This window comes from Rhizophagus irregularis, chromosome 1 (assembly GCF_026210795.1).
Source record: "Rhizophagus irregularis chromosome 1, complete sequence".
Taxonomy (NCBI): domain Eukaryota; kingdom Fungi; phylum Glomeromycota; class Glomeromycetes; order Glomerales; family Glomeraceae; genus Rhizophagus; species Rhizophagus irregularis.
The window spans coordinates 3,049,948-3,074,613 of NC_089429.1; the positions used below are offsets into that span (position 1 = coordinate 3,049,948).

General features: G+C 35.8%; 9 protein-coding genes across 9 annotated transcripts; 3 read left to right on the forward strand and 6 right to left on the reverse strand.

Annotated features, from left to right (window-relative positions):
* Positions 1-5,319: 5,319 nt before the first annotated feature.
* OCT59_000623 (uncharacterized protein) lies at positions 5,320-6,012 on the forward strand (the record flags this gene model as incomplete). Its single annotated transcript, XM_066138958.1, has 1 exon — positions 5,320-6,012. The coding sequence occupies one exon, from the start codon at positions 5,320-5,322 to the stop codon at positions 6,010-6,012; it is 693 nt and encodes a 230-aa protein (XP_065988403.1).
* An 871-nt stretch (positions 6,013-6,883) lies between these two features.
* OCT59_000624 (uncharacterized protein) lies at positions 6,884-7,610 on the reverse strand (the record flags this gene model as incomplete). The annotated part of the gene is made up of 2 exons (XM_066138959.1): positions 6,884-6,903; positions 6,998-7,610. The coding sequence occupies 2 exons, from the start codon at positions 7,608-7,610 to the stop codon at positions 6,884-6,886; spliced, it is 633 nt and encodes a 210-aa protein (XP_065988404.1).
* A 257-nt stretch (positions 7,611-7,867) lies between these two features.
* Positions 7,868-8,476, forward strand: OCT59_000625 (uncharacterized protein; the record flags this gene model as incomplete). Its single annotated transcript, XM_025333011.2, has 1 exon — positions 7,868-8,476. The coding sequence occupies one exon, from the start codon at positions 7,868-7,870 to the stop codon at positions 8,474-8,476; it is 609 nt and encodes a 202-aa protein (XP_025164153.2).
* A 377-nt stretch (positions 8,477-8,853) lies between these two features.
* OCT59_000626 (uncharacterized protein) lies at positions 8,854-10,846 on the reverse strand (the record flags this gene model as incomplete). Its single annotated transcript, XM_066138960.1, has 3 exons — positions 8,854-9,151; positions 9,368-9,739; positions 9,837-10,846. 3 exons carry the CDS (start codon positions 10,844-10,846, stop codon positions 8,854-8,856), a joined length of 1,680 nt encoding a protein of 559 aa, XP_065988405.1.
* A 1,863-nt stretch (positions 10,847-12,709) lies between these two features.
* On the forward strand, positions 12,710-13,344 carry OCT59_000627 (uncharacterized protein; the record flags this gene model as incomplete). The annotated part of the gene is made up of 2 exons (XM_066138961.1): positions 12,710-13,250; positions 13,319-13,344. The coding sequence occupies 2 exons, from the start codon at positions 12,710-12,712 to the stop codon at positions 13,342-13,344; spliced, it is 567 nt and encodes a 188-aa protein (XP_065988406.1).
* A 1,964-nt stretch (positions 13,345-15,308) lies between these two features.
* OCT59_000628 (uncharacterized protein) lies at positions 15,309-17,729 on the reverse strand. Its single transcript, XM_066138962.1, has 6 exons — positions 17,402-17,729; positions 17,096-17,310; positions 16,330-16,808; positions 16,099-16,248; positions 15,736-16,028; positions 15,309-15,665 (listed from the first exon to the last, which is right to left on the reverse strand). Exons 1-6 carry the CDS (start codon positions 17,442-17,444, stop codon positions 15,415-15,417), a joined length of 1,431 nt encoding a protein of 476 aa, XP_065988407.1. The 5' UTR covers positions 17,445-17,729; the 3' UTR covers positions 15,309-15,414.
* Positions 17,730-18,051: 322 nt separating this feature from the next.
* OCT59_000629 (uncharacterized protein) lies at positions 18,052-19,170 on the reverse strand (the record flags this gene model as incomplete). Its single annotated transcript, XM_066138963.1, has 1 exon — positions 18,052-19,170. The coding sequence occupies one exon, from the start codon at positions 19,168-19,170 to the stop codon at positions 18,052-18,054; it is 1,119 nt and encodes a 372-aa protein (XP_065988408.1).
* Positions 19,171-19,388: 218 nt separating this feature from the next.
* On the reverse strand, positions 19,389-22,125 carry OCT59_000630 (uncharacterized protein; the record flags this gene model as incomplete). Its single annotated transcript, XM_066138964.1, has 6 exons — positions 19,389-20,227; positions 20,296-20,668; positions 20,742-20,758; positions 20,843-21,218; positions 21,296-21,773; positions 21,951-22,125. The coding sequence occupies 6 exons, from the start codon at positions 22,123-22,125 to the stop codon at positions 19,496-19,498; spliced, it is 2,151 nt and encodes a 716-aa protein (XP_065988409.1). The 3' UTR covers positions 19,389-19,495.
* A 2,003-nt stretch (positions 22,126-24,128) lies between these two features.
* On the reverse strand, positions 24,129-24,632 carry OCT59_000631 (uncharacterized protein; the record flags this gene model as incomplete). The annotated part of the gene is made up of 1 exon (XM_066138965.1): positions 24,129-24,632. One exon carries the CDS (start codon positions 24,630-24,632, stop codon positions 24,129-24,131), a length of 504 nt encoding a protein of 167 aa, XP_065988410.1.
* Positions 24,633-24,666: the final 34 nt, after the last annotated feature.

The window sequence follows — 24,666 nt, forward strand, 5'->3', positions numbered from 1 at the left end:
TATTGGAGAATCCCAGATATCACATATATAATTCATAACTGACCTGCATGAATTTAAGCATTTTTGCTCCCTCTAAAATAGATCTAATTTGCTAAAAATCAAATTATCACATTTTAAATATATACTAATTTGCTAAAACTCAAAATATAAGTTATAGTTAAATTCTAAATAATATATGATTTGTAGATTGGTAAATTTAATTTTTAATTTACTGAAATTAATAATCTTTTTTTTTATTATCAATAAAAAAATTAATAATTAATATAAATTAAACTGCCAATTTTTATAATTTACAATTAAAAATATGTAGATTATAGATAAAATAATAATTAATAAAAATAATAAATTAAAATTAAATATAAATAATTATTAAAAAATAAAATGTTGTAAAACTTAATTTTGGCTGGAATTTTGCCAAAATATAACTCAGACCCTAAAACTAATATTTTTAAAATTATTATTAAATATTATCTATAAAAGTTATAATTAAGGATAAATTAAATTAATTTTTAAAGTTAAAATATAAATAAAAGATAAAGTTATATGACTGTTTGCTCAAAAATAAGTTAAATTTTAAAAGAAATACCAATTTGCTTAAATATAAAATATGACTTTGTAAAATCAACACAATTTGCTAAAACTCATAATTATGACTATTAATTAATTTTCAATTAATTTGCTTTATCTAAAAGGGAATTACTAAACTTAACCGGGAGGAAATTTCCTCCCCCTCCCCTGTAATGTATTAAGCCGTTTATGACTAAATAATATAATTATATTATTTAGTCATAAACGGCTTAGACTAGGTTATTTAGTAATAAAATAATCTAACTATAACTAAATAATCTAAGTATGACTATAAATAATCTAAATATAACTAAATAATCTAAATATAACTAAATAAATTAAATATATCTAAATAATCTAAAGTTAACAACCTAAATATGATTAAATAATCCAACTAAATAACCTGTTTATCAATTAATTGTGTACCTAGTTATTTTTTCTTACTATATTCCTTCCCTTTGAATTCGCTTTTCTTTAGCCTTTTTCCGTTAATTATTTGTGATCATGTGATTAAATAATCTAAATACGACTATGCCTAAATAATCTAAATATACCTTTTTTTATTATGAGCTGTGTGTTAATAAATGCTTTCTCGTATAATTTATTCTGGTGAGGCTTCACGGTTGATCGGTTACTAAGTAGGTGGTGATTTGTTTTCCATTTTAAAGCCTTTTGATTACCGGCTGGGTATGTAGTGCCATGCTATATCCTTGGTTGCCAGTACTGGGCCAGCCGGTTTGGATGCTAGTTCTATATTAAGAATTTGCGTCTATTTGGTTGCCTTTCCAGATCCCAAAATATGGTAAAAAAAAATATCACGTCGGATGGCGCAGTAGATCTGTGATTAATTTCGGCCGGCACTTCCGAGGTCCGATCATGGTTTAATCTAGGTCGAGGCAATGTGTATGCTATTTTTTTGAGCGTCCCTAGTGTCCCAGTGTCCCTAGTGTCCCTAGTAAAAGTAAAGTTGTGGCCGAATTTATGGAATATTACGTTATCAAAATTAAACAAAAATCTATTGTGCCAAAAATAATAATAAAATTTGTCTAACTTCAATATCAATTTTGGATATTCTATTGGGCGTGCAATTTGTATTAGCTTGGCCGGCCCATTTGTTTGCTAAGAAGTACACCATAACTATTGCGCCAGTATATGTATGCCGATTTCGTGTCTGTGGTTGGAGGTGCATTATGTATTATCGTCAGCGGCCAGAGAAGCGCATTCATATTGTATTTCCAGTATGTTTTCAGGCATATTAGGATGCAAAATAGGACGGATTTTTTCTTGTTGTCGCTATGAAAATTTGTTAGTGACGCTCTTAGTGACGCTCTTAGTGACACCCCTTGTATGCTTTTTCAAAGTTTGGGGACGCTCGATTATCTTCCTTTGTATCTGTCACTATGTCACTAAGAGTCACTAAGAAAAAGTAAAGTTCTAGTAAAAAAATCGAAATTTTTCTATGCTATCCTATGGCTTATATGCGATATAGTATGATACATATATGACATATGCGTGATACATATATGCTAAAAAAAATGAAAAAAAGTTAAGGAACTCGGACTTTTCTTAGTGACTCTTAGTGACATGGTGACACCCATCTAGAAACCGTCCGAGAGCTCTAAAAATCTGAAATAGCTATAAATTTTGTCACCAAAAGCGTCGCCAAGGGCGTTACCAAGATTTTCTCGGTGACAGTGACATCTTTTTTCTAGTGACAAACTGTATTATTTTTGTTTACCTCTAAATTACCTACCAATATCTCCGCCGAAGCTATCTTAGCCTGCTTTTTCCGATGGTACTGTTCCTTTTTACGGTGCTTTCTAGCATGTAGATCGCAAAACCCATATCCAGAATAAGTTCGTTTACCACATTCAATGCAAGGTATATATGAGGGAGAATTCCGATGTATTTGGCACCCTTTTGGATGGAAGCACCCCCGATTACAAACTTCTCCGGTCCTGAGAATATATGGACATCGATAAAATGTCATTTTTGATAACTATGAATAGTTCGATTATGTATCGATTTATATATTTCGGAATTAATTTTCATTTTGAACTTTTTTCTCCCGGAGTATATACTTTCTCTCGAACTGTATATTTGTTATATAATACCGCGACCCAATCCGAGCTTTCAGAGTTCCTCGACGCGCTCCGCCCTTTTTCACCCAAAGGCTGAAAAAGATAAAACAGAAGGGGTCCCAGAGGGACCAGGCCAGGTAATCCGCTATTCCGGTGAAAAATACTTGTCGGGCATCCCAACTCGAGATAATATAGTTGCGGAAAATGATGAGGGATTAACCGCAATCCTTGAAGACGCTCTATTCAATTGCCAAGAAATACCATTCATGGCCACTGATAATGAAGGATCCAGCCAAAAAATAAATGGAAAGTATTGCTATGTATTACGGCTCTACGGTTCTCTCATTAATGGCCAAAAAGCGATAGTAATCCTTTTGGGAATTCAGGTTTTCTTTGACGTTCTTGTTCCAGACGGAGAGACTCCAGATGAATGTGAAATGAAAATAAGGGATATTCTCTCTGGGGAGGTGGATACTCAAAAAATTGAGCATATTAAAGCTTTCCCTTTTCGGGGTTATCATACGGAAAAAAAGACATATTTACGAATCTATATGAGTGGTACCGGTAAAGAAAAAACAGCCATTATGGCTGTTCAAGATAATAATTACGAAACTGCTTCAGACGATTTATACTCATTCCACCGTAAGGTGGCTCGAAGAATGGAATTCAACTTTCTGGGTGGTCTATGCTGGGCAATTACATGTACAAGAAAAGGATTGACCCTCTCTGCCCCCACACATTTTACTTATCTAAAAAATATTTTCAACCCGTTAAAGACCTTACTACGATAACTGATCGTTTCCCTATTTCAGCACTCAGAAGGGATCGTACTGTTATCCTCACATGGGATATAGAAACGCAATCACAAGAGTTGGGTGAATTTGCCGAAGTCCTTAATCTGAAACAAAATGTCTTTATGATTTGCATGACACTGCATTGGAAAGATGATCCAAAACCGCTAAAGCAAATATGTCTTGTCGACATTGAGACAGAACCAGATCCACGCTGGACCACAATCGTATGTGGAAACCAAGAAAATCTGCTAAAGGCATTCGCTCTCTGCTGGCGAGCATTTGCCCCTGACATCCAAGTTGGGTTTAACGATTCAGACTACGATTGGCGTTTCATTATGGAAAGAGCCTATCATCTCAACATTCTCGAATGGATATGGGAGCGGATGACAGGAAAGTTTGAAACAAAGGAAGAAATTATAAAGTGGAAATATCGTGGAAAGATAGGAGCGAAATCCGAAAATACTTTTAAGAAGAAAGAAAAGAAAAAGAATAGTGAGGACAGAGATAGTGAAAATACTCTTCACATTCTTGAGAATGGAGAGGAGGATACGGAAGTCAAAGAATTTCTGGGCGGTCCGATTAAGATCAAAATTTCTGCAGAAGATAATTTCTTTTCCAGCTTCCTTAAACTGCCAGGATGTGTACCAATTGACGTTAGAGTTTGCCTCAAAAAGCGTTACCCCCGTTCTGAAGTCGAAAAGGAAGGCTCACTTAAATTCTTCTTACAAAAATGCGGTCTTGACGCTAAAGTTGACATGCCATACAATAAAATGTGGAAAACCTATTCAGAGGCGAAAAAGAACCCGTCCCCATCAACTGCAAGAAAAATGCGGGAAGTAGCATATTACTGTATTATAGATGCACTGTGTTGCCAGGAGCTTTTGGTAAAGCTAAGTCAAATAAATGAATACAGAGAAGTCGCTTCTATAGCTTATGTATCTTTATTCGACTCACACTATCGCGCAAATGGAATGAAGGTACGAAACCTTCTAGGCGCTTATGCTTTTAAACATGATATGCTATTTAGCGCAAGGATACCTGAAAAGGTGGAAAAGGGTAAGTATCCAGGCGCATATGTTTTTCCACCTAAAAAAGGTATCGAGACGAAAAGGCCGGTAACGGGTTTGGATTTTAGATCTTTATATCCAAGCCTTATTATGGCCTATAACCTCTCTCCAGAAAAGTTTATATTTAATCCAGAGGAGGCTGTCATTATAAAAAAGAATGGGAACAGTTTACACGAGATTAGCTTTCCATTCAATAAGCGCACTATTCAAGCTTGGTGCGTAAGACATGATAATCGATCTGAGAAGAAAGGTTTATACCCGACCGTATTAGAGGAATTATTTGCGATGAGACAAGAACTTAAAGCGCAACTTGCCTCATTAGGAAAGAAGAAGGATCAACTTGGAAAGATAATAAGTTCGGTGAAAGAAAAGGGTAAAAGAATTCCTGAGAAGTTAGATTTAGAATATAAATCTCTTTGCTTCGAATATGACTGCTTGAATTCAAAGCAGAAAGCTGTCAAGCTATTTATGAATACCTTTTATGGAGAGGCCGGAAACCCATTATCTTCAATCTTTCTCCGTGCATTGGCCGGGGAGGACCACTTCCGCTGGCAAATACAATATCAAACTTGTTGCAGAATATGTGGAAAAGAAAGGCTTTGGAACCAAATATGGGGATACTGATTCTTTGTATCTTACCTGCCCAGATAAGTATTTTGAAAAATGCGATGAAGCCTTCTTCTCAGAAAAGAACTATCCAAAGAAGCGTACTGGACCGAAATGGTCAAAATTACTATGGATGTGATGAAAAAGTTGCGCGATCAGATAAATGCTTATCTTAGGATAAAAAGTGGGACCTCTTATCTAAAAATGGCTTACGAAGAGGTATTATTTCCCGTCTGCTTTACTGGCAAAAAGAAGTACTTTGGAGTCGGGCATGAAGATGTAGTAAACTTTAAACCGAAAACCCTTTTCATGAAAGGGATAGAAACTGTAAAGCAAGGTAAATCCCAGCTTCTCAAATTCATCGGAGAGAAAATTATGAGAGAGGCTATGGATATTAATAATACACGCTCAATTCACGATATTGTTGAAGCTACTCTTAGAGAAGCCCAGAACAAGGAATGGGATTTCAATGATTTTATCGTAATGGGTACATGGAAGCCTAAGAAAAAAAATCTCTGCAACAATCGCTTTATGGAACGTATGAGGGAGAGAAATAAGAGGATTCCCGATCCCGGCGAACGCTTTAGCTATGTCGTTGTGAAGGGTCCCCGTCTTCGCAATGAGAAAGGCCGGTTAATACCGGTTAGAGTTGGAGATTATATGGAGTATGCGGACATAGCAAAAGAGAAAAACATGGAAATAGATATCAATTATTATTTAGGCACTACGGTTGGAATGTGCGCACGCTTTATCAATGAGGATGATAGATACCAACCACCAGCTTCACATAAAATTATGCAACTTAAAGATTCGGATGAAAAGGAAAAGCAGACCGACAAATATTCCCAGGATGAGGCAATAAAATGGCTTAAAAAATATATAAAAGACTTACAATAAAATTTCTAGGTATTTCGATGATTCGTCCGAAGCCGATATAGACGATATTATCGAATTATATGGTTAAGTATTCTAGCGGAGGTGTGGCAATTTCAGCTAAGAATACTTAGCCGTTAAGGCACTTCGTACAATATTATTTGTATATTTTTTCTCGTGTAATAATACTGGCTAACTTCAATTCCTATATTCGATCTAGTCACGAGGTGATGAGATGGTCGGCGTTACAAATTGTAACGCGCACGTGACTGACCTCTTCCGGCCTCCGATCATATATCCCGACCTCAGATATGTCTGGAGATAATCATTAGTATTTTGCATATTAAAGTTTACGATCAGCCGAAAATCTGCATATTTTAAACATAGTCTTTATTGGTATAATGGCCGAACTACGTGACCAAGTTTCCCAGTACATAGGATTCGAACCCAACAAAATCTATCTCCCGATCACAGAAGAGGATAGATGGGTGTTTCGTAAAATAATAGCAGATCAGGAGGGAATGGCAGATATCGTAATGGACGACTATCGATATTTACTACAACACGGTAGTCGACTAGGATTTGAGATGATAAATATCTGGCCTATTTCTATATTTTTTGTAGGTGAAGTATCGGTCACTTTCTTTCGGCTTGGCGCTCCACATATTCCATATTTTTTTCCCGACCACGAGCCATATAATTGCAATCAGTAGTAAGGTAAGTATGGAATATATTAACATAGGCGACATTAAGGAGTCCGCAACAATAGGAATAGCCGGTACTAGAGGTATTGCTTGGGCTGATGATACCATTTCCGCACCACTTGCAGAAATAATTTGGGATGAATCATTCATAGGCGGGAGTGGAAGGGATATTTCATTATTTTCCTTCAATTCTAACTGGTCCCCGAAGGACCTATTTTCCTCCCTTAATTTTGATCGCGCTGAATACAAAGCATCTATTTCCCGTCTAAATATGCTATTTGATGACTCTATTCCCTTTTCCATACATTCTATTGTATATTCTTTCGAATTACGGTCTTCCTTTACTCGTTCCAATTCAAGCCTAAGAGAATCAATCTCTTTAAGATCGGATGAGCTTATTTGGGCTGGCTCTTCTACCACCCCTCCCGTTGCATCCAAATCATGATATGTACGCTCTAGATCTATGTCCTCCAACTTACCTTCCAATTCGCGTATTTTAGTTTCAAGAGAAAGAATCTGGACCTTGTCAGCGGACGAAGCTTTCTGGGCCAAAGTCGCCTTTCTCTTCAGTGTTTTAATCTCTGATTTGAGCAATTTGATTTCGGCAGTATATTTGGCTTCAAGCTCACGTTGTCTCTCAGAATGAGACTTTCGTTCGGAAATAAGTTGGGATCCAACCTTAGTACTGGACGCAATTAACTGGCTAGTTTTATTTACAATATCGGCATAGGATCGTTGAAATTCCTCCTCTCGCTCTGAATACTCTGAATTTTCGGCCTGCAACTTTTCGTTGAAATCAGTAATTTCAGAGTTAAAATCGATAGCAATTTTTAATTTTTTTTCGAGCTCTTGCTCATATGTACTACCCAGCCGATGTCCTCTATCTTTTATATCCTTCAATGTATGTACATTGGACATAATCTTGGCATGGTTATATAGCAGGAAAAAAAAATATGTTGCATTTTTTTTGAGACCACGTAGTCCCGAAATTTCAGAAGCACTTTATTTTTTCTATATATCGATACATATTGGTGGGCATTGAAATATATCAATAATATATTGAAAATTATTAATACGTATTGAAAAATATTGAAAAATATTGATATGCACATATTGATACGCATTGATATTTATTGAATAGTATTAATATTTTTAGTATATATAATCCAGTAAAGATGGTAGCCCGTATCCATGATACATATTATGATGCTAAGGCAACCCTGTTATCAGAAGCCGACATCAAGGAAATTAGAGAATCCAGAGGTAGGATACCCAATGCAACACAAAAAATGGCTAGTAAATTTCATATCGGACCTAAGCGTGTTTATGAAATATGGGATAACAAAGAACGCCTTCAGCAAGGGGTGGTCCCAGAGGGAGTAGTTATTTCATCTTCCTCCGGTCAGCCTGTTTTGGACGAGAATTCCCAGACTGATAAGATAGAACAGACTGAGTCAAATATACATGGCCAAAATACATCCCCCTTTGCAGAACTGGAAAAAAATATACGTGATGCTAAGGTTGAGTCTAGCAAATCTACCGATTCAGCTTTAGAAAAAGGAGGCAGTAAGGCGAAAAAGACTGGAGGAAAGAAATCGAAGTCCAAGTCCACGTTAGTAGAGCTAACACCATCTAGTATTCAGACTCAGCCAATCCAGACTTCAAAGAAGGATATAAATAATGTAAATTTGGATGCATCATATGAGAAGATGGTCGAAAAAAGCACAAAAATCGTAGATGAAAAAAAGAAGCGTTATACTGAAAATAACTCGCCTATCCCCTAAGAAGACTTTCGCAAAACTCATTGATTTCCGCATTAAATTTGAGAGTAATGAAAAGCTTCTTCTCAAGCTCTTTCACGCGAATTGCCATATCCTCATAACTCACTTTTTTTTTTAATGTGTCCTCCTCACTCAAGTCCTGCAAGTCATGTGAAATACAGTCCGGAGCTGGCAGATCATCACATTCGGGAGTAGTCCTCGCGTAATTCACCTCGAGCTTGTTCTTAACCTTATGCATAGTGACTGGGATAATATAATCTTTTCCATTAAAAGGAATCTTTAGCTCATTTGTATTCCAGTCCACTGCGCACCCATATTTCTTTAGGAGTTGGTTAGAAAATATTAGCGTTGACTTATGATAGTCTACAACTATAAAATCTTCATGAATAGGTGAGTCCAGGAGCTAAAGTAATTGGCAAATTGCGGGCGACACCAATAGATTCAATCGGGACAGTAGCTACACCGCTAAGGTCGTGTTTTTCAGATTCATCTATTTTAGCCTTAACACGAACAACAATATTCTTTGTTATAATTGGAGGCTCTGCTCTGGAGTCAAGAGTCATGGCTGGAATCTTTAAGCGTTTGATTTTGCACTTCACAGTAGCAACACTCGTTTTCGGCTCCTTCTTCTTGACGAAATCGATCTCCATAGGACCATCTAAAAACTCCTCCTCTTGACTAGACTCATCCGAAAATAAATCGTTGGAAGATGCCGATGTGTCATTTTGGCCGGAGACCGCGCTCCATAGGAGCCACTATCTGTTCGGACATAACGGGACTAGAGTCTTTGGAGAAACGTTCAGGAAAAAATAATTTAAGCTCACTTAGGAGGACTTTACGAATAGTTTCATCTAGCGGAATTTCTCTCGACATAGTGCTAGACTTCTTCTTCACTTTTTTTTTGACTTAGATATATGAACATCAAGAATACCATCAGAATCAGAAGAATCAGAAGAACTTGTATCAGAATCGGAACTATCGCTAGAAGAAGTACTGTCTGAAGAGGAATCTGAATCTGGTTCTATAGCGAGATTGACCTTACCTTTCTTCGACTTCTTGCTTTTCTTTTTCTTCTTTACAGAGCACTTACGAGAAGTGTGTCCAAATCTACCACACTTGGTACATTTTTTCTTAACGGCACTTTTAACGGCGGATTTGATAGCATTTATTGTGGCACTATTTAGTGTCATGCCGGCCATACTGTCAGTAATATCATCCACAGGGTCATAATTATAATCATCTTCAGGTTGCTTATTTGATTTTGTCCTTAGAAGTTCACTTAAAAATCGTCTAATAATAAGGTCTTCCCCTCTCTTATTGGCCGATTTTTTACTATTATCTAGAGTCTTAGTTCCTCGGAGACAAAGTCTCTTGAAAGGATTTAGCTATAGCTTCTTGTAAATCAGCCTTAGTGATATTTTCCTGGCCAGAAGAAGACACCGGTGATAGATTTGGCGCCGATTGTTGTAACGCCTGAATCCTACTATTTACAATCCTATCAATATCTTCTGTAGTAATATTTTGATGGGAAGGCGCTTTTGATTTTGTCTTAGTGGCCGGCTGGTTATAAATATCTTCGCCCAAAAGTAAATCATTCCTTGCTGTTTCAATCTCTTCCAGTGTCTCAATCAAATCATCGTTCAAAGGTCTGTTTAAACCCAGTCGTTTCATTTCTAACTTGTTTTCAGGAGACAAACCACGTAAAAATTGTATTCTTTTTTCACGATCGGATATTCGAGCCCAGCCAGCATATTTATCTATCTTTCTATAGAAATTTCTAACTGAATCAGATCCTTGAGTCAAAGTACCAAAGATCAATTCCTGTTGCTCTCGAACAACTGTAGGATAATTCCTTTTAAACCAATAGATGACCTGACTAATATTGATATCAGGAAGGACTATATGATTGTTGTTATTTAAAGCTCCATTCGGGGCATTGGTTGCTGTACCAGCATCGACAGGACACCCACCAGCAAGAGACCAATCTTCATCTGCGTGAACATTATGTGCTGGGATAACTGTAGCGCCAGTAGCTCCAGCTGGCAATCCTGGTGGTGGAGTACCATCAGGCGCATTAATCATGGCGGCCGTTATGTTAGCATTATTTAGGGCCACTACGGCGGCCATATTTGCTAAAGCATTCCCACATCTTACATGATTCAATCGCCATTTTTTACCTTTAAGCTTATCTTCAGCCCAACGTGATGCCTCATCTGTCAAGCAGGACCAGAATAGCTCTAAAGCTCTCTGTTTACCACCCGCATTAGCAGTAGTGATATTGGCCGCCGTAAGATAGAGTCTGTAATCTTTTATGAATTCATCTATATCTTCATCCGCTCTACCTGAGAATCTTTTTGGTGCATATCCTGCCATCCTTAAATGTTGAAGATTATTTTGTAATGCGAATATTTGTCCTTGCAAATTTAAATTATTCTGGCGTTCTGCTTGGGTCTTATTTTTCCATTTCTCATATCGCTCATATAACCTGTCTCGATTAAATTCTAACAGACCTATATTCCCTCTACTTTGCTGTAAGTGGTGGGCATTTCGCTGATACAATAATTGTAAGGCAAATTTTTCTTGTATCAGTACACCTATACGGGTTTGCTTTCTTGCTATATTAGCTATCATTCTATTTATCTGGTTTTGAGCATTGGTCCGCAACTGATGGAGATCACCAATAACATTAGCCATCCCACCTTCAGCAAGATCTCTTCGCGTAATAGCAAGATCTCGCTCACCTTCTCGCATCATAGCGCCTTCTTTGCTCACGGACTAAATCCTGATGCAAATTATTCTCTTTTCGACGTATCTGCCTTGTCGCCCTTTTTATTTGGTCTATTAGAATATCTCTGCTCGTTGTCCTATTATTTAGATAACCATCTATAGCATTTGCTAGCTCTGCGATTGCGCCATATTATCATCGGAATTATACAAGTCCGGAGAATTACCTCTTTCCGGTAAATTTTTTCGTGATGAGATAGTCCTGATCCGGCATCGCAATTTCTTTACCTGCTCCTCGGAATCTACTAACAGACTCTCTATACTAGAAATATGTTTTTCATTATCACGAATATCCTTCTTAGCTTGATATAGTTGCTTTTTTAGGCTGGAGATTTCGGATTTTAGCTCTGCTATCTCCTCTTTCGAAGCATTCTCAAGACGTTCTATCTCACCGTTAAGAGTTTGGATTTCTTGTTCACAATGGACACATTCACGTTCCAGCTCCCTGATCTGCTTTTCATTTTGGCAGTTATTATCAACTTCTGCTTGCAATTCACTACGAAGATGGTAGTTCTCCTCCTTCAGCTCAGCTTTATATTCTTCACATGTTCTTCTCTGCCTTGGATGGGGCCTCCGAAATGCCATTCTTTTTTGTGATTATAAAAGAGAATCAGAATGAGCCAACCACAAATCTTGATAGACCCTATTGAGGCTCAGAGAATTGAAAAAAATATCATATTACGTGGAATATATTATCGCCCAACTGGCTATCATTCTAATCCCAAATCGTTAAGAGATGCATGTAAAAAAGAGGGGCACCAATTCCGCCTAAGTGAATGTAAAGATTTTTTAGAAAATCAAGAGTCATACCAAATTAATAAAACCTCTCCAAAATACATCCCTAGAGTCAGCTATGGGCGAATAACACGTCCCAATTGCGTACATCAGTGCGATATACTATTTCTCACACATGATCGTTATAGAGGTAAAAAATATAAAGCAGTGCTTAATATAATAGACTGTGCCTCCAGATACAAAGCTTCAGTTCCACTTAGATCGAAGAAAAGTTCTGAGGTTGCTAAAGCATTTAGGAAAATATATGATGACCCTAGTAATCCTCTTACCTATCCTAAATTACTTCAAACAGATAATGGGCGAGAATGGATGGGCGAGACTTCTCGACTAATGCAAGAGCACAATGTTATAATTCGAGTGATTGGCCCATATAGTCATAGAGGACTTGCTTTTGTGGAGCGTTTCAACCAAACACTCTCAAAAATTCTATACAAAATCCAGTATGCTATTGAATCAATAACTTCCGATCCTCAATTAATAAGAGCATGGGTTAGATATATACCAGTAGTTATTGATTATCTAAATAATTATCCCACGCGCCTTATTCGAGAACCAGGATCAGAAAAGTGGGGACTCGAGCCAGTGAAAGCCATTGTATTAGATCGAGTAGAATCTAAACCATCTACAAAATATAAGCGCCCAGTTGGAAAAGATGAAATGAAATTAAAGAAGGGAGATACTGTCCGCTATCTACTTGCCAATGCGGAATGGGAGGGTGGAATGGAAGCAGTGCGTAGAAGCACTGATCCTATATGGTCGCCTTCTATTCATAAAATTCGAAAAGTTGTTGTTATAAAGAATGAGCCAGTTTTATATTATCTCGATGGTGAATTTGCACCATCTCGCGGGTTTGTGCGAGAAGAACTTATGTTAATAGCTGATCCAGAAAGGGTTGGTCGTCCGCCTCAAAGCATATTGTCTGTACATATTGCATATGCTTCCCCTACTAATAGCGAGCTAGATCAAGCGAAGAATTATGCTAAGAAGCGCAATGGTCAATGTCTAGGAAAGACCGGACGAACAAATGGCCATAGCATATATCTTTGGTCTTGTAAGAATGGTGCGCATCAGTGGGAGTATCCATTAAAATATATTATAAAAAAATTTGAATGGTGTCCTCTTTGCCATCATACTACCGAAAGAACTGTACGATATATTTTTGAGGATTTGTTAGGCAAGAAATTTCCACCATGTAGGGGTAAGTTCTTAGATGGGCTACACTTGGATGGATATAATGAGGAATTGCGTCTTGCATTTGAATTCCAGGGTCCTCAACACTATCATCACAATAATTTCTATCATCGGGAGAATGAAACTTTAGAAACACAAAAGATTCGTGATCAGAAGAAGCGGGATATATGCAAGAAGCAAAATATATGCCTTATCGAAATTCCATATACCGCTGATCTCCTATCCTATATCAGGCATACTCTAATCGAGAAAGGGTTCTTACCAAAGCAATAAGTCGCATGATTTGGGAAACAATGTTCGGACATTTTATAGTATATAGTAATTCAGCGACCCATCACAATGAGAAGAATGGAATATTATATTTATCATCTCGATGAGGTTAAAAGTATGAAGAACACCAATCACCCTGCAAGTCCTGCATTTCCTTTTCGTCTGTTAATCTGCGGTGGATCTGATAGTGGAAAGACCAATATGATCCTTAATCTTCTTCTTGGTAATAAAATCCAGCGATTACATAAGAAAAGAAAAGGGGAAAGATATGTCAAGAATGATGATCTGGTCCTTATCGGGAAGCATATTCAGTGAACCGAAATGGGTATTGGTCAAAAACTGCTATAAGATATTTGCAAATGCTCCAGAAGCAACTCGGGAGAATGTTACATTTCGGGCCTTAAAGGCGAACGCTATTCCAGATGTAACTAAGTTTTCCTCGGACAGAAATACAGTTGTTGTCTTTGAGGACCTTTGCGCTGAATCAAAAAAGATTCAGGATCAGATTGTCCCATATTTCATTAGCGGGCGACATCAAGGAATATCGAGCATATATGTGAGTCAGAAGTATACGCAAACTCCTAAAATAATCCGTGAAAATATTACGCATTTAGCCCTATGTCGAGGGAGTGGTAGTCGGGACGATATTAGTCGTATTGTGCACCAATACACAGATAATCCAAAAAAAGCATCCAAAATTATTGACAAACATCTGCGGGATCGGAATTTTGTGGTCTTTGATTTTACTAAACCAGTAGATGATCCATTAGCGATTAGACTGGGTTGGGACACGCCTTTGAAATTAGAAGAATAAAATCTAAATTAGTGAATCTCTGTTCACAATGAAAAAATTATCCTTAAATGATGCTTGTATTATTGCCGAATCTCATGGTGGAATGTACCCCGCGAACATCCGCACAGGATACGGCTAGGATGGGACCAAATTCTCACTAATGAATAGAATTTTCTTAGGTACTAAGGACGAAATGTATATTTTTTCCTGGTTTCTAGATCATGTTCAGATTCACTATGCCTCTTCGCCCATAAATTCCTTTCATAAGTGCTGGAATATATTTTTGGCTCTATAGTTATATTACTATACTTCATATTGGAAAGGATCTGATCAACAAGAGAGACAATTTTTCTATCCTTAGCAGAAATAATATCTTCCAGATGCCGGCATTTATTCTCTAACACATCAATAGACTTTTCTGCTGATGTAATGGCCTTTTTCGTATCAGGAATTATACTTTTGAAAAAAGCTACCGAATCTGATAATTGGACAACTTTCTCACCACTCTCTTCCAAAGACCTGGTCATAGCTACCTCACGAGACTTATACTGCTCTTGCAATTCGAGAAGCTCTTCAATCTTTTTTTCCAATACCTGCTTTGATATACACAATTCCTCATTTTTTTGCCTTAGCAAAGTTTCACAGTCGCTAGTAATAGGCTTCATCTTCTGACGCTCTTTTTGCTTAATATAATTTCCAACCGCCTTATTTAACAAATCTTCCACTTCGGGATGAATACTACTTGCCTGTTCCATCGATAATGGATGTTTTCGTGAAGTAAGACGTCGCCATACATCTATTTTGATGGAACAAGGGAGCTGGTTAAGTTGCTTTAAGTAATATACGTGAAAAGATGGTGTTAGTATACCGGTCATTGTTACCATAGGTAACTAATAAAAAATTTTGAGAATTTTATAGATTCAGAAATTTTATAAGAAAAATTTTGAGAATTTTATAGATTTTGGGCGAACCGAGTTCGCTGAAATTTGCCAAGAAAATTTTCTGGGACATAATGTCTCGGAAAATGCCAAGATTTTTTTTTATTATCTAATACACTGCTTTATTAATAATATAACTTAATAAAAATTACATGTATGAAATCTCTATTCTATGAATTTTTGGGGGTCGAAACTGTTACTACCATTTCACTAGAACTATGGTCACTATCCCCCGAGTCAGGATTATATAATATTTTGTGAATTGTACACGCTACAACCGTTCTCAATGTCAATAAAGTATGGATAAGCGGATATACAGCACTTGGTGAAGTCATGTGCAACGGAATTGTTGCCTCCTCTATTAAACAGTACTTGTAAATTCCCGATTCTTTTCGCATAGCATAAAGTTCTATAACATCGCCTAGAAATGGATAGAGCAAAATATGAACGATTTATGAATATATAAAAAAATAGAAGTAATTTATTTGTACCTGCAATGTTAATAGTAAATATGGTCAGATTCTGCCTCTTTGATGATTGGTTAAATATCTTTTTAAGGTTTTTTATGTTTCTCGTAGTGTCTATAGAATCCTTGGAAAAACGGATTAATTTTTTGTGATCACGAACCCGCTTATCCTGACTGGAATTAGGTCTACCGGTCTCAAGATAAACAATTTCAAGTTCAGCTTTTTTTCCTAACTGGGCTACCATCATATAATCAGCTCTTCGGGCAATTTTACGAGAACCTTTTCGTGTAGCACTAGCTGAACTCCCTTCTTCGCCCCTTAATTTAGAAGAAATATTAATTGAAGCAAAAGATATGATAGTGGTGTATCTTTTCAAGTTAAACTTACCATATGTCCCACGCTGTTGGTTTTCCTGGTAAATCACTCATCACTATATTTATCAATGGAGCGAGAACTTCGCAAACATATGATCCTTCATTTATCGATTTTTCCTTCTTTATATATGCTTCGTATTTTGGCGATTTCCAAATTTTGAGCCTATAATTGTTTATCAGTTAATAAGTAAAAAAAAATGCCAATTTTTCGAGACCGCATGGTCCCAGAAATTTGATGACTTACATTGATTCTAACATTCGTTTTGTTAAATCATGTAATTCTTCGGTTTTATCCAACCATTCTCCATAATTAATATTGCCCAAATCATCATCCATATTAATTTTAGATTCCTCATTCCGGATAAATTCTTTACAGGCTTCCATTACATCATGATTCTGTTCTAACTTATATCTTCGAAATGGCTCCTTAAAAATATCAGAAACTGACCCAGGCATATTTGTAAAGGGTTCTGACTTGATATCTAGAACACCTGAACAAATCGGATGATCGAATCCAAGACTCTCCACATTAATTTCTTTGAGTTCCGTTTCTATTCTCTCCCACATGGTTTTCTCATAACTAGCGCTCTCAGTTATGCACTGTCCAACATCACGCTTCAAAGATCGTAAATTTGTATTTGCATCTTCATACCAGGCTTCGGTATCGATTACTAATGCTTCCATTTCTGAGAGTGAACATAGATCTTCGAATGCAGTTCCAACCTAAAATGTATTTAAAATTAGTTTCCAAGACTCGTGTGACAAATAATTTAATTATACATCGCGGGATCAGATTAGGTTTCCATTTTCATAAAGTCTCAAATGCCGGCAAAATGTTTGATATGTAGCCATATGCTAATATATGATATAAAACTAGTTACTGCCGTGCGGGAAGTAATAATATTACAACGGACATCAGCCTCTTCGCTAGTGATAATACCATACTAGGAAACCTAAAAAATACAAGTCATCATATCCATATATTTTCATAAAATAATTCATTACCATACCCGTTTAGCTAATTTTTTCCCGGTACCAAAACTTTGAAGTTTCTTTCTTCGCTCGACATCTTCTGGGGGGACTCTTTCTAAGACTCTTTTCAGAACATTCTCAAAATCCTCCACCTCCTTTTCGAGAACGCCTGTCCATTCACCTTCCTCTACTCGTACAAATAATGCCGTGGAAATTCTGACAATATCGAGGGGTTCTCTGGTTAAAAGAAACTCTTCCATGTTTAGATAAAATAAGAAGATAATTGTTAGTGAAAAGCTTGCTAGGCGAAGTAAAAAAAAACAATATATGGTAAATTTTAATACCTTTTCGCCATACTTGCCTTTTTAAATGTCTTGCATTTCCCATTCACGTCCTCTCTAACTCACATTCATGTTTGGGGAGATAGAAGAAATATGCGAGGCACTTTACGCCAAAATTTTATGTTTAAGAGTAAGACATGCGGAATCATTGTAGATCTCAACATTGCAAAGGCGTTGGGGAATATGCATATACGAACTTTTTTTCGCCTGACCGCTTAATACTAAGACCTAGCAACGTTATATAATGTATTTCTGTCGAAATTAGTGAACCCCATATAGTAGAAATAGCCTGTAGCTCTGGAGAAATAAACTCACAAATAAATGCTATTCCACTAAACGTTGCTAGGGAAAAAAATTCGAAATATTTTTGGGTGTGTGAAATTATTTCGTCGCACAAGCATAGAGTATTACTTATTACATCATATCCACTCAACGGGATCAGAAACACGTTTATTTTCTGTCGCATGGCTGGTCTAACCCAGATTAGGCGGATCACAATTTTTATTTCACATAAATTATGAAGGTGATACATTTCACTAGGCGATCACCCATACATTGTAGTGGAGTAAGCGAATGAAAGTAAAAAAAATGATTTATTGTATTATTAAGTAAAGCGTCTTTGGCTAATAATTATACATAAATATAATACTATATTATTTTGATAAAGAATCTATGGCCCGAAAAACTCGGCACACATATTCACAATTATTATTTGAATCTGAGAAATCTATAATGTTAAACTTCCCCTCGATAGTAAAACCATATTCAGATTTAAAATAGTCAATTTCTAGCGAATCACATGGATATGGTTTGCCTGTTATTTTACATCTATAACGCGCATATTCTGAACTTTTAACAAAGTTTACGTTGCCATTGTTATAATATTCATTAATACGGTAATATTCAGGATTCGATAGCCACTTTAACATATAAGACCAATCACCATATGTAACGATTCTATAGCCTTGCTGATGTAATACTATAAAAGCAACTATATATGCTATATTACCTAATCGATTATGTAACTGATCACTCTTCTTTTCTGCCCACTCGCGTGGAATATGACCATCATATAGATTATTCAGAAAAGATTCAGGTAAATCTTTAGCTAGAATTTTTCGATCAATATACCATACATATGGATCATAAATATCTCTTTTACCACGAGGAGATAGAAACTTCTTCTTGTCAGGAGTACCATCATTCCTCACCATATTCCAAACTCGTTTTGCCCAAGTTTCGGGTCTCAACTTGAAAGCTCTCCAAGCCCGTTGGACAACTTTTACAGTATCGATTAAATGATTTACATGCTTTTTCCAAGTTTCATAATCATCTGCATAGGAATAAATAGATAAGCCTTTACTGAATTTAAAACAATATGTTAGATAAATCTCTTCAATCTCCTTTTTTGTATTCTTTTGTATAGATGTACTGCGCCTTTTGGCCGTTCTAGCAATACATTTCTTCAGATGATCATTGCCACATTCGATGGTATTTTCACGAATAATTACTAAGGAGTCGCATACAGTGCAATAAATATGTAATGAGCATCTCCCAGCTTTAAATTCCCCATCTATATATACTCTTTCAATCATTTGAATAAATCCATTCTTAGAGAAGTATTTTGGGTTATATTCAAGAAGTTTCTTAAATGGATAACGAACACGAGAATACCACATTTCTGGCGTTTCACTACTATACCTATATTGCAAATTGTTTAACGCCTGCACTACTACAGGATTTAAACCAGAATAGTAATTAGTTTTATCCATTTTACGGGTATAGTAAAATTATAGCAATTTATAGCAATTTTATCAGGTTTTTATCAACTTATACTATAAAATATCATGATTCAAATTTCGCATAACTAGAGCGGACAAAAATTTTCCGATCAACTCAATTTATATGTAAAATTTATTTCGTCATGCAAGCAATCACACAGATGATTTGCTTATTACATATTTTGTTGCACATACATATATTCATTGTGGCGGAAAAAAACAGTTTATTATACACACAGTTGTATTATACATATTATTCATACAATTCATTTGCTCATATTAAATACCTTTGATCTATATAATTATTTTTGCTATCTCATGCACGTTCAATACAGTGTAATATCCTGAGCGTTAAGAGACCTCCAAACAAGTCATTTTTATTTTCTATTGTTATCACAAGTTCATCTTCCTCATAAATTTCATCTAGGCGTTTTTTAGCATCGGTAACAAAAAGGAAGATATGAGGTCCAACATTTCTGCACTTATCGTGTTCTTCCTTCACAAGCCCCTTTGTTAACATAATTGGCTGATATCCATCCATCAATTTTTTACGGCTAACCACCAATTGTTTATCTTGAATGAGGATGGGTGGGTTTGTAAGCACAAATGAATCTGCAAATTCGGCTCCCTGGAGATTGTGATAAGCAATACATTCTGATGACCGATGTTTAATAAATTCTCTCCAATTCTTTTGCTCAATCTTCTTATTTGTTGATTGTACCGAAAATACAGGTTCAAACTCAAGGAGTTCATCATTCTGATTTTCGCGCAATGGGATAAGTTGTGAGAGCTTACATGTGCATAGACCAATTGATCCTTTTTCAATTAATCTCTGGTAGATTGCCCATAATCGGAACATAATTACTGAAATTGTTAAATGTTCATTCTGGTCTGGGGATAATGCATTGCTTAGAGTATCAAGAACTTTGATTGGTGGGATCACAGAAGTATTCCGACTAGAAAAAATTTCATGCAGAGTAAGAAAGGGGATCTTAAGCTTTTTTTTACGATTTCCCTCTAGGAAAACAAGCTCATCTTTTTCCAGGTCCTGTAAAATACAAAAATTAGGTATATATGGAAAGCACTGAATATCAAGATTATAAGTGTATTACTTACTTCAACTTTACGTTTCTTACTACCAAATGTAGTTGATCGATCAACAGGCCACTCAAATATGGTGTAGGCTGTTAAAATAGGGACAAGCTCAAGATTGTCTTTCGCCATAAAAACTTCAAAGTACCGGGAATACTTTGTACCGATCTTTTTTTTTAGTGCCTCAAGAAGCTTTTGGCAGTACTCTGGTTTATATTGACATTTTTGAAGGAAGTATCGTAACCCACTTTGATAAAATTTCTCACCATATGTAAGTTCTTTATGCTCAACAGCTTTACCGATGATGCCCATCTGAAATATCATAACTTCTAGAAAACGACCGACAACACCAAGAAGCTCAATTATATACTCCAAATGGATGGAGATCTTATTGATCCTGCCGATAACAATGCAATAATATAATAAGTAATGTTATGAAATACGCAATCCACAGCTAATATACTATTCACCTTTTTGTTTCATCAGTCTAACAAAAATATCAAGTTAGAATAGCTAAGTATTATTACAAAATCAATTAATGAGAATCTTAACACTGATAATAATAACTTACCACTCCTCGGTTAGCAAGTTCTAATATAACTTCTTTAGCATGTTCGACTTTCAACAATGGTAAATTTATGTCCTCAATTTTCGCATTTGTTGACTCTATTAAATTAAACAAGGCGTTTGCGTGTGTTCCAGTCAATATCACGAAAAGAAAGTAACCATTTGATATAACCCTTGCAAGAGCCTTGAGAACTGTCTTGAGCCATTCGGGACGTCCTTCGTTAAATAGTATATTTGTCTCATCAATGTTAATTATAAAAAGGCGTTTATTGCCTTTTTCATTATTTGGGAAATAACCTAAGATTATATCAATAACTCGATCGAGTTCAATCGTCTTAATTCCAAGTATTTGTCTAAATTTTGTAAGGGTGATATCGATACTGCAAGAGCGGTTTGAGGTGATTTAGTAGTGATTTAGTAAGTAAGGATTACGGAATCATAAACAGATGGAACTTACTTCTTCAGAACTTTCAAAGCCTCATGTAGTAATCTTATTGCGAAAGATGTTTCAGGATATTCAAAATCTTCATCCGTCAAATCATCGCACATGATTTGAAAAATCTGACCTGCATGACGGGCTTCTTTCACTGCCTTTACAACTTCGGAATTTATCTCTGTAGAATAAACCTTTTGGTTTTCAAACGCTACCCTAGCAAATGTTGTTTTTCCTTTTCCAGCCGTACCAACAGCCGTGGGAAATCTTATCTCTTTCTTTGGCTGGCTAAAGGCTTTTGGATTTATGACAAGGCGATACAAATTATCCATATTCTTCATAAGCTTAATGATCTCTTTTTCACGGTTTACAAACTTTAGATGAGTTGAAATGTCAGAAACATCGTTTGGAATATCGTCCGATGGTTCATGAGGTAGAGGATCACGAGCATATGGTTTAATAATTTCTTCGATCTCCTCACTACTAATTAGATTATCTATAGCTTGTGAAGTTAGTGGATTAGTGGATTAATAAATATGAAATAGTGAAACGTCACGTTCGAGTTGACCAATCATTACGACGCAAAGGCTTACCTTCTAAATTGACCAAAAAAAGACGCAGTTAGTTACTGGACAAGACACAGTGACAGCAAGTTACCAATTATGGCGCAAGGGCTTACCTCTTAGAGATTTGGCATGTTTCCTCAAGTAGTTGACTTTCACTTCATCTTTTTCGATTGTTGGAAGAACTGCTTCCACTTTGGTCGTGTCTCTATTAGTAAAAAAATCGAGTAGGTCGGCCTTTTCGTTATCATCGAAAGGAAGGTTGTTAATTTCTTTAAAAATAGTTGACATTTTTTTTTATTTGTGAGTTAAGAAATTAAAAAGAAGTAATTGATAAGAATTTTTTTAAAAAAAAGAAAAATCGATTTGCTGAAGAGATTTATATATGGTTTAAAGTTAAGCTATAAGCTATATGAACGCGTCTTAAATCTAATTAAACTTCTATTATGAAAACGCGTTTTGTAAGTCCGATACTGATCTTACTGATATAGAAATGATTATAAAATTCGAGTCATCTTAAGTATGACATGATATGACAATTTTTTATATAATACATAATTAAAAATATAATAAATCCGATGTGCGAAACTTTATTAATTTTTTTTAGCTATGAAATGTATGATGCTATCAAAGAGGGAGGGAGTACGCGGATCCTAGGCCATTTAATGCGAGTCCCAGCACCACATTATTTCTTTGCTCTCAGAATAATTTCTACAGATAAATTTGTTTCTATATCTACTACTAACTACAAGATTCTCAGCTCCATACTCCTTTATTACACTATATTTTCGAAATAAATAATCCCACCCATATCTACGCTTATACATATCACTCCTACCCACACAGACTATGTAAAAGATTAAGTTCCGTACCCATGATATATTAATTTCGAACCTATAGAATCGGAGAATAGAAATAAGTATATGCCCATAATTTTTGATAAAAAATAAACGTTATACTTCATTTCATCCTTACCATGATATTTCATTTTTGTAGCATTCCACTCCGCCAATATTTGAGAAAATTATTGCTTAATGTTTTTTGGATCGAAAGATTGTTGCTTGATTTATTGCGCCAGATGTTTGATATAAGACATGTGATGAGAATCAGGCAAAGCCACAATTTTACTGCGCTGATGATGCTGATATTACCCCCATCACGGGGAATTATTTTTATGATTAAAATTTTATTCGATATACTGCGCCAGACTTCGAGAATCAGCCACAGCAATTTGGTTAGACGCGTATCAGCGATCCCGATTTTCTCAACGAATATTAAAAGGATCAAGAAAGGTAATATGTCCGTTTTATTTTTGAGCATCTATATAGGTGGGAAAATCGATTAATATCGTGATGACGTTCTTCCGGAATCTAGCCAATCAATAATCAAACCCACCTTATTATTATTTTGCGGAATATACTCGTTTGGTTGATTGTGGATATTAATGATGAATATAACGGTAAATTTGATTAGTTTCGTTTGTTATTTTTTTGTTTTACTTGCACAAGGCGGATAAAAAAGTTCACTAACTAAGACTTCACCTTTTTATATAATTTCCAGGATCGATTCTGGAATACGCTTTTGGGGTAAATTATGTTAATATGATCGCATCACGAAAATCTGATCAACCTCCTCTCCTTAATTTAACACTATCCATATGTAAAGATCATCAAGGCCCCTTTTTAATAATAATATACGTAAGAATTTTGAGAATATGCGAGAAAGTTTGAGAATAAATTATTTTGCGCAACTACTTGTTCCCGTGATACATGTGACGTATATACTATGCGCATTTATTAAGTTCTAGATCAATGATTTCGTTACAATAATTGATTGAAAAAATATATTAGCATACACGCTTCCCACAATCCCTCCATTGTATATCTGAATTTTGTAAATTAATTGCATCTTTGCTTTATTGATCATACGAGAAAAAAATACATAATACAAATCAAAGACTGCTACATGATGCTACTTCAAACTAATTTAAAATGATAAAAAATTGAAGCATTATACCGCTTCCCCTTCTGTGATGCTAATATTATTCTCAAAATCCTAATGAAAAAATTGTCTATTAGCTTGTTGCTTCCTTGCAAATACCCAATATAACCGAAAGTAAACTCACCTTAACTGCACAATGTCTTGTCCAGAAGTTTCTTCTCCAGTATTTTTTTTGCCGGCACTCTTTCATACTGCAGTACGTCGTGAATGTTGCATCACTTACCTATTTGGAAAAAAAATATCTAGATATCGTACTATGCATTTTTTCAGATGATTGATCTCACATGACTGGCCTATGCTACGATCGCGAACTTGAATTTATTGCTTGAAGTGAAGCAAGTAAGACAATATTCTGTTCCATACCATTCGCCATGTAATCCATAATTCCCATGCTTTCCATCGCAGATAGGGCATGGTGAGCTCCATGGCTGAGGTGATGCAAAATTATAATTATCAATCCCTTTAAAGCTATTTCGGAATTTCAGGTATGTGAAATGCTCTAAGACGGATTTGATAATTGATTCTGGATCGGGTCTGGCTTTGAAGGTGATAGGCCCTTTTTCTTCACATTGCTCACCGGAGGAGGGAAAAGATAAATCGGATACTTTGTTTTCTGGCGAATTTATGACTTCCGATTTATATACTTCTGATAGTTGCCATGGCTCATTTCCTGTTTCTTTTTTATAACTTTTGTATAATTTGGAACGAATCTTATCTGTCAAAATACTTGGTAACCCAGCTAATTTGGCATGCCAATTCAGATATTCGGGAGTTAATATTTTATCGGGCTTGGTCATGTTACCTTTTTCTATAATTGCAAATCAATCTAAT